This window comes from Neofelis nebulosa, chromosome 8 (genome assembly GCF_028018385.1).
Source record: "Neofelis nebulosa isolate mNeoNeb1 chromosome 8, mNeoNeb1.pri, whole genome shotgun sequence".
In the NCBI taxonomy this organism is placed as follows: domain Eukaryota; kingdom Metazoa; phylum Chordata; class Mammalia; order Carnivora; family Felidae; genus Neofelis; species Neofelis nebulosa.
In genome coordinates this window covers 31898523-31917870 of record NC_080789.1, presented here as the reverse complement: position 1 = coordinate 31917870, position 19348 = coordinate 31898523, and the positions used below count along the sequence as shown (strand labels likewise).

At 34.3% G+C, this 19348-nt stretch overlaps 1 protein-coding gene across 7 annotated transcripts in view; it reads right to left on the bottom strand.

The window, feature by feature from the left end:
* The window catches only part of CEP290 (centrosomal protein 290), a 92891-nt gene that overhangs the window by 45741 nt on the left and 27802 nt on the right, over positions 1-19348 (bottom strand). For all 7 annotated transcript variants that reach the window (XR_009265487.1, XR_009265486.1, XM_058741841.1 and 4 more), the window contains 8 exons: positions 16313-16477; positions 15797-15946; positions 13635-13750; positions 12278-12380; positions 11957-12187; positions 7306-7479; positions 2437-2548; positions 381-586 (listed from right to left, as the gene is read on the bottom strand). Coding sequence is in view for 5 of the 7 variants with exons in the window: in XM_058741841.1 (XP_058597824.1) it covers positions 381-586; positions 2437-2548; positions 7306-7479; positions 11957-12187; positions 12278-12380; positions 13635-13750; positions 15797-15946; positions 16313-16477 (1257 nt within the window). In the remaining 2 variants the exon portion in view is untranslated. The remainder of the gene's footprint in view (positions 1-380; positions 587-2436; positions 2549-7305; positions 7480-11956; positions 12188-12277; positions 12381-13634; positions 13751-15796; positions 15947-16312; positions 16478-19348) is intronic.

The following is a 19348-nucleotide window of genomic DNA, read 5'->3' as shown; positions in this document are numbered from 1 at the left end:
AAAATGTAAAGTCCCAAGAGCAGAGATTACTGCCTATTTTATTTCCTGTGATAAAACTAGCCCCCATACAGTGTCTGGCACGTAACAGGCATCAATAAATATTTATTAAATGAATGGATGGTAGTGGAAGGCAATTATCATAACTAAGCAAATAATATCTTTTTACATTAAATCTAATAATGTAATGCTGATGAAAAATAAGAACTCATTCACAGAAATACCTGTCTTCTTTTTAAACGTTTCAGATTTAAAACACATCTTTTATGAAACACAGCACTATATTAACATTACTTCAGAAATACAAACAAATCTCTTACAATATAAAATGTCTAACATGACTAATCCTTTATGCCAATTACATGATAAAAATTATATCAAACCTCAGCAAATTTGGTTTCCAATTCAAAATTACGTTCTTCCATTTGCTTTAATGAAGTCCTTGCATGTTCATACATTTTTTGAGAATGTTCAGCCCGCTGCCTTTCATTTAATTCTTTCATCTCCAGCATAGTAATTTTTTTTGAAATAGAAACAATTTCACTGTTGGTTATTGATTTCTTTGCCTTATCCATGCTTGATTCATTTCCTATATGCAACAATACTAAGTCAATCACAAGCTGTTATCAAAATTAGATGCCAAATATTTTAGAAACTTTTTTATTTTTTATTTTTTAATGTTTATTTATTTTTGACAGAGAGGGAGAGAGAGAAACAGAGTGCAAGCAGGGGAGGGGCAGGGAGAGAGGGAGACACAGAATCCAAAACAGGCTCCGGGTTCTGAGCTGTCAGCACAGAGACTGATGCAGGGCTCAAACTCACAAACTATGAGATTATAACCTGAGCTGAAGTCAGATGCTTAACTGACTGAGCTACCCAGGCACCCCTGGACACTGTATACAAGGATGCAATAATATGGTTCCACAGAAAACACACGAGCCTTATGAATTATGATAGACCTAGATTCCAGTCTTAGCTCTGTTACTTACTGTTTGGAAACTGCCTATCCCATTTAATCTCTCGGGAACTTATATTCTTCATCAGTCAAATGATAATAAAAGTTAGTCCTTATAGAAATTTAGGAATTTCTACAGGGAATCCAGCACTTATTTAAGAGAGACAGAGTAAAATGAACAGAGAACTTACTACAATTGTATGTAATACTCTTTTTTTTATATTTTAGCTTAAATGATACCTTCTTTCAGGTAGCAGTTACATAGAAATCAATTCACTTTTAATTTCTTAAAGAATTAAAAATCACATTTCTAAAAATAGCTTATTTTAGATAATATTAGGCCCAATGTTAGGCTTCACTAAACTACTACATGTCCCAGTTACCAATTTAATAAAACAGCTCTATTTTGTAACAGAAACCTTGAATAACATTAGAGCTCTAAGATCTAGAAAACAAACATACAAAAACACTTTATCCAAAGGAGCAAATTTATTTGAAAATTATAAAGCACAATGCTAGTAAGATAAAATTATTTAAACATCATAAACTAAGATAACCATTTAAAAATGAATATGGAAAACCATTTGAAAAATGAATAAGGAAAATCCTAGCAGGACCCACAAAGATTTTAATATCTGTCATAATATCTGTTAGATATACATGAAGATGTTCATTGAGCACCATAAACAACAGCAAAAACAAGAAGGCCTCGTGATTTAATCACTCAAACAGTAAGATATTACATGGATATTTGTATGTGTAAGAATGATGAATAAAGCAAATATATTAATATCTACTAAATGAATACAGTATATAATGTTCATTATAATTTAAAGTATATGTATGTTTACTATTAGAGTCATTTACATTTTATTTATTTTATTAAGTTTTTATTTAAATTCCAGTTAGTTAACATACAGTGTAATATTAGTTTTGGGTGTACAGTATAGTGATTCTACACTTTTATACAACACCCAGTGCTCATGTAAACATGTATAAGGGAATACAAAAAAATAATAATAGTAAAGCTATAGGCAATATAAACTCTTTTCAAAATTATTTTGATGTTTTATGGTGACCTTTTAATTTAAATGTATTAAATGGTACATTCCTAATATAACTTTACACATATTACATGCAGTGGAAAACTTCTAAATACTACCACTAAAATATAGGTATTTAAGATTATCACCAGTCTTTATGGTTAAATGGTTCAAAATAGTTAATGCTCTGTCATAATTTTTTAACATATATGAACTAATCTCATCTACTAACTAAACTCATCTACTAACTAAAAACCAAATTTTGGTAGAGATTAGCATAAGATACTATTCATCAACTGTCTGCTAAATTAAACTGTTAGGCAGAGTTCATTTTTATCAAAATACTTCCTTTTCATCTGATATAGAAAAGGAACTATAAATGAATAACGTATTCACTATTAGATTTTCATCATTTTACATTATCAGAGTCATCATACTTACCTAATTTAGTTTCTTGTTCCCAGGCTTGTTCAACAGTGTAAAGTTTTTCCTTGGTAATCTCCAGTTCTTTATTTATAGAGTCCACTTGTTCTTTCAGGGATGCATTTTCACACTCAATAAAACAGAAACATCACTGAGAAACTACATTATAATTCAGACTAATATGATATAAGTGATATTGACTTAACTTTATATAATATCTCCTAAAACTCACAATCCGGTTTTTTTAAACAAAATTAGGAGCTTCCCTACACGTAATATATACACACATACATATACAAACACACGTATACACACACACACATATATAAAGAAAGTATGTTAAAATAATCAAAATATATCCAATATGTGACTTCCGAATATTAGCTTCTGCTATGTTCACTTTGGCCAAGCTGGAATGCTTAGAGTTTCTCACACAGTTACCGAGCATCACTAGCACACCATCATGTCAGGTGCTGTACTTCATGTCCACGGTGGAAAGAAACAGACAAAATACTGGCCTTCACAGGCCTCACCATTTAGCATCTGTGGGTATCTGTGTGTAGCAGGAGTTGGGGAGGGTATGGAAGGCAGAAGACAGTGAACAGGTAAGCAAACCAAAAACTCTAAGAATGTAAAGATCTAGAAAGAAACAGAGTATGGATCCAGAGCAAAATAAAAGGAACCATATCAAGACAGAAAGGTTAAAGAAGGTATTAACTACTGAGGAGGTGGTATTTAAGTCAAAAGCTAAGGTATGAAAAGGAGCCAGTTTTTTTTTTTTTTTTTAAGTTTATGTATTTATTTTGAGAGACACAGCAAAAGCATGAGAGGGGCAGAGAGAGAAGGAGAGAGAGAATCCCAAGCAGGCTCCACACTGTCGGTGCAGAGTCCCATGTGGGGCTCAAACCCATGTACTGTGAGATCATGACCTCAGCCAAAATCAAGAGCTGGACACTTACCCACCTGAGCCACCCAAGGGCTCAAGGAGCCAGTGTTGACAAGAAGCCAGCCAGAGAGAAGAGCTATGTGTTGATAAACCCTGATGCTCTGATGGAGGACTGAGTTTGGGGCATTAGAGGACTTAAGCACAGACAGCAAAAATAACAGTGACGAGTGGTATAAGATAAACTTGGAGTGATAATAGGGGGTCATACCAGGCAAGGCATGGTATGTCAAGATAAGGAACCAGAATTTAACTTAATATATAATAGGAAATCATTTAAACATCTTAAGGAGGAAGTATTTTTGTTGTTGTTGTTTTTTTAATTTAATGTTTATTTATTTTTGAGAAAGAGACTGAGCATGAGCAGGGGAGGGGCAGAGAGGGGGAGAGACAGAATCCAAAGCAGGCTCCAGACTCAGCTGTCAGCAGAGCCCAAAGCAGGGCTTGAACTTACGAACTGCGAGATAATGACCTGAGCTGAAGTCGGATGCTTAGCTGAGTCACCCAGGAGCTTCTTTAAGGAGGACGTTTTAAACAACCATTCTGAATGCAATGTGGAGAATAAATAAAGGGGTAAGCAGAGAAATCAAAATTAAGAAAATATAAAATCCTGATGAGTAGGGTCACAGCAGTGAAGATGGAGAAAAGAGGACACACATATGAATGAATTACATTTGGGAAATAAAAATGACAGGGGAAAGGAATGACAGAAAGTAACTCTAAGGTATCTGCCTTCATGGAGTAGGTAACAGCAGCACCTATTGAAACGGAAACAACTATGAGAGAAACAGACATTCTGGATATGTTAAATTTGAGATCCTCTTGAAACAGGATTTGTAAAATAGATAATCCCATTACAGTACCGAAAAGGCAGACTGGACACAAAAATGTAGGAGTTGGCACATAAATTTAATATGCTCATTTACTCTTTAACAAACAGAATACTAACTATATGCCAGGTATTCTAAGCCCTTGAATCATATAAAGAAATTCTGTCCTAGAACTTGTGTTGGGCAGGGGGTAGTTGGAAAAGAAGCCAATACATAATACAATGTTACATAATACATATTATGAAGAATAACAGGATAATGAGGTTTTATTTATTTTTTTTAAGAGGACGTTATGATAAAAAAGAAAGCAAGATAAGGGAATACAATGTGACTTTCTGGTAATGTGCACAATTACAACCCCGTTCTAGATACTGAAAATACATAGGGGGGGAAAAAAAAGAGGGCTTAGAGGTTTTAACATCTTTCTACCTTTTTTTCCCTCTTACTTCCAGACTTTCAAGAACTCTGGTCTTGCTCCAGATGCCATTCTTATTCCCCTGCCCTCGGTGGGGTGCCCTGTACCCACACTTTTACCACCCACCTCTAGAATCTTCAATTGACCTCTCCCTATTTGCTCTAAATTTTCTTTCCCTCTACCCTCAAACTTCATTGGCCTGTTTAAAAAAAAAAAAAACAAAAAAAACAGTTGATAAAATAAATCCTTCTCTTGATCCTACTTCAACCTGTATCTAATTTCTTTTTACTTCTATCATCAGATTTCTAGTTTTTCTGTTGCCTTATCACCCACCCATTCAGTTTTTGCATTTTCTTATCATCCACTCTCTTTATATTCTAAAAATTGATTTTTACCACTTTTACTCTCAATAAAGTCTACCCTTGGGGCTCCTGGTTGGCTCAGTCAGTTAAGTGGCCAACTCTTGATTTCAGCTCAGGTCATATCTGACAATTGTGAGACTGAACTCTGCATTGGGCTCTTCACTGAGCATGAAGTCTGGTTGGGCTTCTCTCTCTCTTGCTCTCTCTCAGCCCCTCCCCTGCTCTCGCTCTCTCAAAATAAATAAATTAAAAAAAAAGAAAAAAGGAACTTTACTCTTGAAAGGCATCAACAATTTCCTAATCACCACATCTGATGACCTTTGCACCATGGCTCTACACCATTAATAACTCTCTCGAGGTCAACATTTATTAGTTCTGTGTGCCAAAGAGGAAGTACTAAACACATAAAAGTGAATTAAATAGAATTCCTGATATCAAGAATATATTCCAGTAGGGGATGGAGACATACAAACACTCTTATTATGATGTGATATAAATAGCAGAAACAGGTACAAGATAGAGAATATAGACAGACTTTGTTCTATAAAGAAAGATGCTTCAGAAAAAAAGACAGTGTCTGAACAAAGGTTTTTCTTTTTCTAATGTTTATTTATTCTTGAGTTTATTTATTATTTTAATGTTTATTATTTATTATTTATTTAATGTTTATTTGTTATATATAACATTTTTAATGTTTATTTATATTATTTATTATGGGAGAGGCAGAGAAAGGAAGAGACACAGAATCCAAAGCAGGCTCCAGGCTCCGAGCTGTCAGCACAGATCCCAATGTGGGGCTCAAACTCACGAACTGAGATATCATGACCTGAGCCAAAGTCAGATGCTAAACTGACTGAGCCACCCAGGTGCCCCTGAACAAAGTTTTAAACATGAATAGAAATTCACTGAGCACATAAGTGGAGAGCCCTGGGAGGGCTTTCGAGACAAGGAAACAGCAGGTACATAAGAATATATATATGAGAAAAAACACTGTGTCCCAGCAAACTGGTAGTTCAATTTCAAAAACAAATTGTAAAAGTACTTAAAGCACCATAGGAGATGACATGAGGTAAGTGGGGGCTAATCACAAAAGGAATTTGGCTTTTATTCTTTAAGTGGCTGACAGTGATTGATAGGTGTGAAGCAAAGGCGTTGTCCCATGGTCAGATTCATGTTTAGAATGACCATAGTGGTGGAAGTAAGGAGGAGGTAACACAGGAGATAGGGATAGAGTAAGGGCTACCACAATACACATAATAAAGAATAAAACTGACACATTGTCAATAGGGATAAAAATATACTCAGAATTATAATCGAGATGCGGGAAAGAATATAACACAAACGCATTTTTTTTTTTTAATTTTAAGGAAAGATGAAAAATAATCTTTGGAAAAATAGATAAATAAGTTAAAAATTACTCATTGCTGTTATCTACATAATATATTTCTTACATGGATTTTCTTGGTTTTTTTTTCTTACATGGATTCTAAAATCATACAGAGGAAAGGTGCAAAGGACATGAAAAATGGGGAAAAATAAATTATTACCACACCTAAATATTCAAAATTTTCTACAAAAATTAACATAATCATCTCCCTTTGGCAAAACAGTAAAAAGTAAACTGATCATGATTATTGCTAATTAGTATTAATAAATCACTCAGATATTTTTATAGGAGTCATTCAAAGCTATTCAAAATAACATTTGGGTGTTTTATTGAATGTGTCTCTCTAAGCAAGTAAAATCTATGAAGCTAACAAAATCAGACCTCATTCCACTCCTAGGAGAAGATCACAAAAGAGAAGATGTCAAAAGACACAAGCCCCTATTTCTGAAGAGGAAGATGAACAAATCAGGAGCTGGTTTTGCTTGCGTTAAAGGTATGGAGGTCAAATGGCTAGAAGAGGATGACAAGGGTTCTGGGCCATATCCACAGACTGTTTGAATATGTGATACTTCATCCTATTTTCCTTATCTGTACAGTTAGAAAGGATGGGGATTTCCAGAGCTCATCCAGGGTCAGGAAGAGCCATTCTCGGCTATATCCATCCCAAGAAACATAAACCAAGGGGTACAAGAAAATAAGTTGCACTGGGATCAGGGGGAAGAGAGAAGGATGGGTACTTAATGATGCCTCCTCTTTCGGTTACAATCATCTGTAACCTGTCTGGTTCATGCTTCTGTTTCTTTTTTAAGTGCCTGGTGTTAAGCGTCTTGATTCAATAAAATTCTGCAAGTGGACTAAGGAGGATGAAAGGATGAAGTCATTCCGCACCTACAGATAGCACCCAAGAGGAATAGCTAATATTACAAGGTTCAAGGACTATATACACTTACCTCTAAGTGTTCCAAGTTATTTGTTCTTTGAACAAGCATATTATCTTTTTGCAAGATGTCCCTGTATTTCGCAGTCAGTTCATTGTACTGTTTATTGGCCAATTCTAGCTCAGACAAAGAAACACTATTATCTATAACTTTTTGCAGAGCTGCAATCTTGAAAATGGCCATTTCCTATGTAAACAAAGACACACTGAGTCAAGTTGGTATATTTTTTCCTAGTGAAGTACTAGCCACTTTTCAGAAGGATAAGATAATATAGCTGAAAGCAAAACAGATTTTAGAATCACTAAAGAAAAGATTTCTTATGTATTAAAAATATTACAATAATTATTCATTTCTTTAGTAGAAGAAATAGTACTATTTAGAAATTTTAAATCATAATAAAAATGGAAAAAAAAGGAAATCCTTTCATAACTATCATAGTAAAATGAAATTCAATTTCAGAAAAGCATAATACACAGCAGCAAGAAAATATGTATCACCCAGAATAATACTACTTGGCAATGAGAAAAAATGAAATCCTGCCAGTTGCAGCATCGTGAATGGAACTGGAGGGTATTATGCTAAGTAAAATAAGTCAGGCAGAGAAAGACAGATACCATATGTTTTCACTCATATGTGGAACTTGAAAAACTTAACAGAAGACCATGGGGGAAGGGAAGGGGAAAAAATAGTTACAAACAGAGGGAGGGAGGCAAACTGTAAGAGACTCTTAAATACAGAGAACAAACTAAGGGTTGATGGGGGTGGGCGAGAGGGGAAAATGGGTGATGGGCATTGAGGAAGGCACTTGTTGGGATGAGCACTGGGTGTTGCATGTAAGCGATGAATCAGAGGAATCTACCCTCAAAACCAAGAGCACACTATATACACTGTATGTTAGCCAGTTTGACAATAAATTGTATTAAAAAAAAAAAAAAAAGAATGTACCTCTGGATGGCTTTTCTAAATTTCATAAGCTTAAAAATAACTTGCCTTTAGTTAGCTGAATGGCAAAATTAGATTTACCACATTACAATTTACCTATTTCTGCTTATTATAGTTACACAGACTAGTTTTGTAATAAAAGAGAAAACCTTTTATTCACATGAAAGAAACAATACTTAGTGAGAAAAATTTTCTCTCGATTAGCTGTCTCTAATAATACCAATGACTTTAGTTACTTGTTTTACATTCTACTCATCAACTATACAATTATAAAAATTCACTACTCGAAGACTCTGTATTAACACTACGAAGAAACATCTGAACTTTTCTCTCTAAAGTTGACGAACTGGTGCAAGGAATAACCAAATTTATAAAGTGAGGAAGATAAAGAACTACAGTTATCATTTCTTGTGAAGGATAGCAATGAGGGAGAAATATTTGTGGTAGTGCTTCATATCTCATTTTGATAGCTTCTTTTCCATTTAAGTAAGTACACATAATTCTACCTTACTCTTAGAATCTGATTTCACACATTCTTTGTGTGGGGAGGGGTTTCCTATTTCCCATCTCCTAAAAATATCCAATTTTCAGCTTTCCAATTGTTGTGTGCTATCTCCCCAAATCCAGGTCGAATAGTCAGGTTGAACAGAAGAACATTCTAGTTCTTTTTTCCCTTTCTATCTCACACACTCACTATATTTGCAATACTTCAGGAAAGCACAAAAGTAAAAAAACAAGTACATTTCTTAAGACTCAAAATGTCCTGGAGCACCTGGGTGGCTCAGTTGGTTCAGCGTCTGACTTCGGCTCAGGTTATCATCTCACAGTTCGTGAGTTCGAGCCCTGCATTGGGCTCTGTGCTGACAGCTCAGAACCTGGAGCCTGCTTTGGATTCTGTGTCTCCCCCTCTCTTTGCCCCCCACCCCACTCGCTCACGCACTCTCTCTTTCTCCCTCTCTCAAAATAAACACTAAAAAAATTTTTTAAAAAGACTCAAAATGTCCTTATCACATGTCCAAATAAAAACAGCTTTAATTATTCAACAAGTTCCTTTTTGCATCAGGATTCAGCTTTAAGATCATATTGAAAGTAAGTTTGTTAGCATGACAATTTCACTTATTACTATCCTTAAAAGGAACTCAACTTCATTTTAATTTTACTTTGAACGCTTATGCGTTTATATGATCCTATGTAAATTTGGATATGTAAACTGAACATGTACATGCTTAAAATAAGCTATATAAGACAAGATGTAAAGCAAGGTGTAGAAGAGTACACACAGCATGCAACTTCTTGTGTCTGTTAATATCTTCGAAAAGAAACATTAAAAAGATGATCAGTTACCTGTAGCAGTTAGGGCAGAATGGAGTCAAAGGTACAGGGACAGAAGTAAGATTTCTCTGACTACATGTTTAAAAGATGCAAATGTTTCATATATTCAAATCAATTTTAAAAAAGAAACTAAAAGTAACTATGAGTTTGAAGACAAATGCAAAACAAATGAGCCTAATTATACATCAAATTTATAGTATAACCTCAAAAGGAGGAGAATTATTTCAAGTTACTGTAGAATATATTACCTTGACTATACATCCTATTGAAAGATATTCTAAGGAAAATAAGAAGTATAAGGAAATTAAAATTTTTTTTAGGTTTATTTATTTATTTTGAGAAAGAGACAGAGTGAGCAGGGGAGGGGCTGAGAGAGAGGGAGGGAGAGAATCCCAAGCAGGCTCCTCACTGTCAGCACAGAGCCTGATGTGGGGCCTGCACTCACAAAATCGTGAGATCATGCCCTGAGCCAAAACCAAGAGTTGGATGCTTAACAGACTGAGCCACCCAGGCACCCCAAGAACTATAAAGATATTTTAAACTAAATCTGGTAGCACTGCTGTTGTTATTGCTAATACCAATGCAAGATTATCTTCAAATTAATGTGTAAATATTACAGAATAATTATTTTAATATTAATAACAGATTTCCATGTAAGAAAAAAGTAATATGAGTATAAAATCAAATGTTAGTAAAAACTCCATACTATTTCCTAAACCCCACTATGTTAAATCTGAAATGTGGAGATAACAGTATGAACTCATGTTTCAAATATACACATATTTTCCTAACTTGCTCACTGAAAAGGACTAGTAGCAATGACATTTCAAGAGCAATAACACCTAGTGACCAGTTTGGGCATCTAAATGCCTTTACCACTAAAAATAAGCAGAGTTCTTTAGAGAAATGGTTTATTCCAAGTCTGGATTAAAGTATACAATGTAAATCTTGGATATCCTGTTGTGCCAGAAAAGAAACCAACATTTGAGGCTTGGTTCAAAGACTACTGGATACTTGTCAAAAGGAAACAAGAACTAGCTTTAAAGGGCTCCCATTGGCGCCTGGGTGGCTCAGTCGGTTGAGCATCCAACTTCGGCTCAGGTCATGATCTCAGTTTGTGCGTTCAAGCCCCGCATCAGGCTCTGTGCTGACTGCTTGCTCAGAGCCTGGAGCCTGCTTCAGATTCTGTCTCCTTCTCTCTCTGCCCCTCCCCCGCTCACACGTTGTCTCACTCTGTTTCTCAAAAATAAATAAAATGTAAAAAAAAAAAAAAAATTTAAAGGGCTCCCATTGGCCAAAATGAAGACAAATAATGACTAAGTGTGTTAGTCTGTAATGATACTGAAAGAAGAGAAAGATGGGGAAGTTGGGCAAACAGGTAGAAGAAGCAGAGTATATCAACTCTGATTTCTGAAGACTAGTCATTAAAAGGAAAGGAGGAAGCTTTTGTCTTGCCTTTCTAGTAGGAACTATACTTCAAAATAACCGAATAGGCTGGGCTAATGAAGAAAAGCTCTATATTTTATAAAAGAATATCTGCTAATAAGTGTAGAAAGTATAATATAACTAGAAAAATAATGTTTGCAACTCTAATGAAATAACTGAGTCAGGTAACAACAATCATCAGTGGATGCTAAACCCATTACGAGCACTAACAAAGAATTGGTTATTTGCATGGACCAAAATATCACCAGTTAACTAAATCACTTTATAATAAAGATATATGGCTGTCTCCCCCTTAAGATAATAATCACTCACTAAACACGGGACTACCAGACATTCCATCTCTTGAAGTGATGCAATATAAATAATTACTTCTAAAGTACAAAGCATCACTGATGGAGTATTCTTGTCAAAAAATGTTTAATCTGACATAAACAAGGCTTCAAAGCTTTTAGTAAATAACAAACAGAGGAACAAACAAAATTACAAAAGAAAATAATCACGAATCTTCAACATTTTTCACAAAGAGAAAAAAAAAACAGGGGAGATTCTATGAATATTGAAGACATGAAAAAAAATAAAGACTTATGAATGTAATACCCAAATACAACACAGGGTCCTTAACTGGATCCTGGGATAACGGAGGAAATGTGAATATGGTCGGGACATTAGATAATGTGAGGCAATTATTGCCAATTTTGTTAGATGTGATAAAGTTTGTGGTTATGTAAACAAAAAAAGGCTTTTTTAGAAATGCACACTAAAATATTTAGGGAAGAAATGTCTACAATTTATTCCTACAAAAAAAGATGAAACAATTATGGCAGAATGTTAATAGACGTTAACTATTAATCCAGGAGATGGCTGTTCATTGTATGATCCTCTCTTCCTCATAACTGAAAGTTTTCATAGAGTAAAAAAAAAAAAAAAAAAAAATCAGATGTACCTTAAATCGTTGCAAACGTCCAATTTTTTCACCAACTTCAGCTTCCATTGATATCAATTCATTCTTCTGTTTCCCGTTTTCTTTCCTAAGCTGTCGCTCCAATTCTACTAAAGTAGTATATTGTCTTATGAGTGACTTTTCATTCACTTGCAAGACTGTAATTTTTCTACTATATTCTGAAAGTGTTTTTTTCATTTCATCCGAATCCATCTGAAGAGCACTAAGCAAATTCTGCACAAAGACACGTTTACATTACTTAGTGAACGTAGCTATCTTAATTTGTACAATAGTATATATTGATTTTGAAGGGTTTTTACTCACATTATATTCTTTTACTTTTATAGCACCTTGTTGGATTTGATCCTCAAGTTTTTTCTTTTCCTCTTTCATTGTTTCAGATTCTGTTTTCCAGGTCTCCTTTTCACTTAAAATTAAAAATGACAATATAATACACCTAATACTTACAGAAAAAGGTAACTTTAAATTATGGAAATTTAAAGTTTTCATGAAATAACAGACATCATAGCTACTGGTATCCGATAACAGAATAACTCAAAATTCCATTCCAAAAGGATTTAGCCTGTAAATTATATTTTTATTAAATAAATGCAGTGTAAAGAAATTATCAAGTTACTTTCATTATTCCATGAATCACAACTCTACAACTGTTACAATATAACAAATGATGATGGATCTTATAAACAATTTATTGAAAACAGAAAATAGGAAAATAATCAACACTCCAAAGTAATTCTGGAAATTAGTTCTCAATTTTCAGACCCTAGCCTTAAGCTTCAGTGTTAATTTAAATACTTGCAAAATATAGAATACAAACATTATTAGAAATCATTTGACTTAAAAGGTGTGTAAGATACTGCTGCCCACCCAAGAGACATTCCAGTCACCAGAAATCCAGTCAGCATAAACAAATTACAGTGACATCGTTCATTCTCTTTGCCACTGAATGGTTTGGACTTGAACATAGGACTTGGACAGCTCATTGGCCCAACTCTGGCTAAAGTGATCTGAGTCAAAATCTGCTCTGCTAGAAGACTTTGGAAAAAATGTTTTATCTAAAAATGAAAAGTCATGTGGAAAAAAAATTGCCTCTTCAGCGGGCATGACTCCATCTTTCTTGAACTCCTGCATCTGTTTTATAAACTATAATAGGAGATAATAACAACCCCTAAACATGACCTACCCTATAATTAGCTTTGGGTTTCTTGTTAGATCACATAATAATTACCCTTCATGTTTAAATCACCTTTGCTCAGGTATTCTAATGACTAATAAGAAAATTTTTCTGTTGATACAGATGAAATAGCAGAGATACGGAGAAATGTAATAGTCTCAATGGATATATATCAATAATGCTGACAGTGATGATGAAGAATGATGCTAACAGCTGACATTTACAAAATATTCATGTGCCAGGACATTTACCAAATGCTCATATCTGAGCATTTCTATGCAACAATTTAATTAAATTTTATAACAACCCTATGAAAAAGGCATTACTATCTCAGAAATTTATAGATAAGGAAACTAAGACATAAAGTAGGAGGAAAGAGGTATGAGGGAAGGGTAAAACAAAATATCTAAGTATTCCCTTACATTAGTTTCATCATTAATAAGAACATACTACAACCAAATTATAAAGTTTTGTTAACATTTATACCTTAGATATTCTTTATATAACAAACTCTGTTGATGACGAATTACTGCAAATTTTCTGTTATAGTCCTCAAGAGAATCTTCTAAATTTTTTAATTTATTTTCTTTATATTCTAGTTCCTAAAAATTGGTTTAGAAATAAGGATTAAAAAAGAATAAGAATATATTTTATATTTGAAAGTATAAATTCATAATCTGACAAGATTACAGAAAAATATATAGAAGAGAATAGTTACCAAATCCATTAGCAGCTCAGATAATTTCTATACTATTTTGAACATCTTAGTTTAAGGCATATGGAATGAGGCAATATGTTTAAAAAGAAGTACTATAAAATTGGTAACATTATTTTTATCATATTTGTTAGTTTCCGTAACCATATAAATTATCAGATACAATGGCTACAAACTTACCTCCAGTCCACTGAGCCTCACAGACCCTTTTGTGAACTTAACTGTTCATGCCTCTATTCAAATGTCCTTTCCAATTATTTCATTTTATAAATGAAGAAAGAGACTTGGAAAGATTAGCTTAACATTAAAAAACTCATCACCACTACACTTGGTAATCATTTCTAAGCATATATATTATGGCAAACTTGGTGTCAGATGCTATATTTACATGCAGATCGAACACCTGAAATCAGGTCATGACTCTAAAGGCTTTGGCTATGTCCATCACTCCTAGGTATGGGAGTCCAAGTACCTGTTTTGCCACTATGAACAGGTTTTCAGAGTCCCAATACGTGCTCCCTAATCTACCACAATCCCTCTCATATGTTTTTTTTTCTATAAAGATAAAAAAAAAAAAAAATGAATTTCATCTCAAGCAACATGACAATACTGTCATTACTTGTTGACAGTGTCCTATACTGCAGGCGAATAAGTTATAAAGAGCTAAGGGGTGCCTGGGTGGCTCAGTTGGTTAAGCATCTGACTCTTGATTTCAGCTCAGATCATGATCTCACAGTTCATGAGTTCGAGCCCCATGTCGGGCTCCTCACTGACAGCATGGAGCCTGCTTGGGATTCTCTCTCTCCTGCTCTCTCTGCCCCTTCTCTACTCCCCGTCTCTCTCAAAATAAATAAACTTAAAAAAATTTGCTAAAGTTATAAACTTAGAAGTAGTAATATAACATGCACTATAAAGTAATGTTCTAATAAGTGGTAAGGTTGTCCCTCCCTGACTTAGATAACACACAAATTCTAATTTTCAAAAAAAGATTAATTTCCAAATACAGAAACAAGTATTTGATAATCAGAACTCAAGTACAGTTACAAATGGATCATCTAGGAGATGGAAACAGTAGTGCTTATAGTCAAAAATGTATTTTCATTGATTTCAAATACATTTTTGTAATTATATTTCCTTAAAAATTTTTTAACATTTATTTATTTTTGAGAGACAGAGAGTGCAAGTGTGAGCAGGGGAGGGGCAAAGAGGGAGACAGAGGATCTGAAGCAGGCTCTGTGCTGTGTGCATACAGCCTGATGCAGGGCTTGAACTCAAAAACCATGAGATCATGACCTGAGCTGAAACCAAGAGTTGGACGTTCAATCCAGGCACCCCTATAGTTATATTTTTAATGAACATAATGTTATGGATATTTACACTTTAAATGAAATAATGAAAACCACCTCTCATTAGGCCATTCACAATGACCACAATATAGACAGCAAAAATGACAAACAGGGCAAGCACTTCCCTTCCTAATTCACTAATGGATTAACTAACACTTTACAAGATAAAGGGAAGAAAAACATTAAAGACAATTGGGTTTAAAACCTTTTTCTTGTAGTTAACACAAAAAAGGAACAATTCTAATCATTTCACCAAAAAGCTCTGTCAAGACTTTATTCACTTGAATTGCTTATCCAACCAACACTAAATAAAAGGTCTCCCCTTAATTATACACTACTACTTTGGCTGCTGCATGTTATTCTACTATCATATATTTCATATGACCTGTATGTGCACAAGATATGTCAACATGCTTCTCATGCAGATGAAGAATAAATTTCTTTTATTTACAAATTCCATTTAATATCAAAATCTATAAAAATATACCTCAATGCTAATATTCTAAGAACTCAAAAGAATGTATGAAGACTAAATTAAAAACATATTATCAATTACTTTTGTTATTCACATGCAAAATTTTTACTACCTGTAAGATACGTATTAAATATTCATTTTGAGAATTAATAATATTGGCACTAGATGGTGCTATCTCATCAGGTAAGTCTACTCCTTTAAAAACAACATTTGATCCTTCTGATTGCCTTAAAAGAATGGCTTCTTTTTCGAGATGATCTATCTGGAAAGACAGAGTTCAGAAATGAGAAACACATCTCTTACACCCAAAGACAAATTTAAAAGCAGTAACTTATACTTCGTACAGAATATTTTTAAAAAAGAACTGTATGAATGCCCTACCAGGCACTAATTAAATTATACTTTCAAATTCTATTTAGAAACCCAGGCAGAGACTTAGAATTTTTGTATTCTTTTTTATTATAAAAGTAGTTATTTCCCACTTAATTAAGAAAACTCCAAAAAGGAGTTTTCTTATTGTTGAATTAATTTAAGAGGCATTTTCTCAGTGATTTTAAAAAAATTAAGTTTCATATTAAGCCTATGTTCATAATGCTTAGCATTTTCTATTATTTAAGAAAAGTTTTACCTTTAAATTTGCTTTTGCCAACTGCTGAGAATAATTTATAGCCTCCTTCCGAGATTCCCTGAGCTCCTGTCTTAATTCTTCATTCCTTCCAGTAAGTTGATCAACTTGGGCTTTCAAATGCAGATTTGCATCAAAGATTCCTTCTGCATTCTTTGATTCTATAGCCTAACATATTTAGATTATATTGAAGAAATGTGAAGCAAAATACTGAAATCATCATTTAAAAAATTACCCTTAAATAAAATTCACATTTAAGCATTTTACTGTTCCCACTGCCAGGTATAACAAAATATGCTAAATCCATTTATTTAGGAATCTAAATTTACAAAACTCTAGATTAACTTACATAAGCTTTACCAAGCATAGTAATTACCTCATTAAAACAATTAACAAACATTTACCTAACTTTAGTAGAGTGGTAGACTGGAAAAACTGGAAGGGAATAAGAGGACTAGGGTTCAAATCCTAACCAATCTCTTACTAGCTCAGCAGTGAATTAAATTCTTTATACCTTACTTTCCTTATATCTAAAGAGGTAATGTTAGACCTGTCTGCTTCACAAAGTTTTTATACAGTCAAGATGAGATAACTTATATGCAAATATTTTGAAACTATGCAGCACCCGTAAAGAACGAGCAAAAGAATAAAATAGTTACTACATTTAATTAAATGACTTTTTATTGCTTCCTCTCCACATAGTTGAAGCACAGATGATAAAAATGCAAAGTATGGTAACAGAGTATTATCTAAGAGTGTTGGATAAACAAAAATAACATGTCAAATAGTAAAATATTTTCCAAGAGGCTGCACTGGTCCTAATTCTCCAACAATGGCACACATAAATATACATATACCCCATACACATCTATACAGTACATACATATAAATATATTTGCATTTTAAAGAAACTAGGGGCGCCTGGGTGGCTCAGTTGGTTAAGCATCTGACTCTTGATTTCGGCTCAGGTCATGATCTCACGATTCAGGATAAATTTGAGATAAATAAACTTAAAAAAATAAAAATAAAAAAATAAACCATACATAACAAAACTGCTAATTGCAAAGTAAAGCTTCACAAAGGAAGGCAGAAGACAAGGAAGGTTAAGATGAGTAAAACCAAGTGCAATCTCCTGCTCAGGAGGGTGATCCAGAGTTTAACTTGCGGCAGTAGTTTTATAAAAGCAAGCCTTTATCCCAAGGAGATCAGAGAAGGCCTTACAGAAATAAGTTAATACTAATTCAAAAGTTATACTAGGAAGACAGAAGTAGGTGCAAGGAGGTATTGTGACAGACGACAAGGTAGTCTAGTTAACTGTCTTGCTGACAAATAGCACCATGTTGTACATGGCCTCTTAGTAAAATGAGGTCAAAATAGATGGTAATTAGAGGCACTGAAGAATATCCTGTGGCTACAGAAAGTGACATAAAGTACATAATGCAGAGATATCTAACATATCACTGATTCTGAAGATTTCTTACAGCAGGTAAGGTCATGTGAATTGCACAGAGGGCATACCAATCAGAAAAAAGAATGACAACCCAGGATAGAAGCAGATGAAATCTCTGGAAGTAGGGGTCCTGAGAAGACCAGAAGCTGGCAACTGAAATAGACAAAATTAGGATTTCCTGGGCTATTTGTTCTGTTTGTATTTGGTTACTAAGTAGAGCTTCCCTCAGAAAACAGTTTGATCTTAGGGGCGCCTGGGTGGCTCACTCAGTTGAGCGTCCAACTCTTGATTTCAGCTCAGGTCACGATCTGGGGGTTTGTGAATTCAAGGTCTGAAATGGACTCTGCACTGGCAGAGGAATTCTGTCCTAATCCCTCTCTCTCTGCCCCTCCCCTGCTCGAACACTTTCATTCTCTCTAAAAATAAGTAAATAAACATTAAAAAGATCATGACCTAAGCTGAAATTAAGAGTTGGACACTTAATCAAATGAAACACCCAGACGCCCCTTAAATATTAAGAATTTAAAATGTGTATTTTATTCAAGTTTATGTAACACTCATTAATACCGTAGAATTCTCCAATCTCTACATAGTAAATATAAATAGTTTATTATTTGATAGCTAACATTCCTGTAGCAATGTGTAAGCACTGGAGTATTTAAAATATTCTTACTACATTCTATTATACTTCTAAGTTTGTGGTATAAGGTCCTAAAAGACCCATGCTTAACAAGTTAATACAAAAAACAACTATTTAAAGGTTCTGGAGATAAAACTTGGAAGACAGAACCAATGAAAAGTGAATATTCCTTTTGTGGGGGGGAAGGGGATGGTGTGGGGTGGGCAGGCTTCGTTGTAGTGACCTGTGATCTTTCTGGCTGAGAAAACCAGAGATGGAGCCCAAAGTCATAGGCAAGTGAGATGGGAATTCCAGAAAGAAAATAACCAGCCAAAGGGAACTCCAAATTCTGTTTAAAAAGTCTCACAAGTCTCAGGCTGATGTTTGAAACAAAATGGAGATGATAGAGGAAAATATCAGTGACCTTTGACCTTGGCCACAGCAACTTCTTACTCAACAGGTCTCTGGAGGCAAGGGAAGCAAAAGCAAAAATGAACTATTGGGCCTCATCAGGGTAAAAAGCTTCTACACAGTGAAGGAAACAATCAGCAAAACTAAACAGCAACCAATGGAATGGGAGAAGATATTTGCAAATGACATGTCATATAAAAGGTTAGTATCCAAAATCCAAAGAGTTAGTTACCAAACTCAACACCCAAAAACAAATTCTTCACCCCAGTAAAGAAATGGGCAAAAGACATAAAGAGACACTTTTCCAAAGAAGACATCCAGATGGCTAACAGACACATGAAAAAAATGTTCAATATCACTCATTAGGGACATACATATTAAAATCACAATGAGATACCACCTCACACCAGTCAGAATGGCTAAAATTAACAACTCAGGCAATAATAGACGCTGGTGAGGATGCGGAGAAAGAGGATCTCTTTGCACTGCTGGTGGGAATGCAAACAGGTGCAGCCACTCTGCACAACAGTATGCAGGTTCCTCAAAAAATTAAAAATAG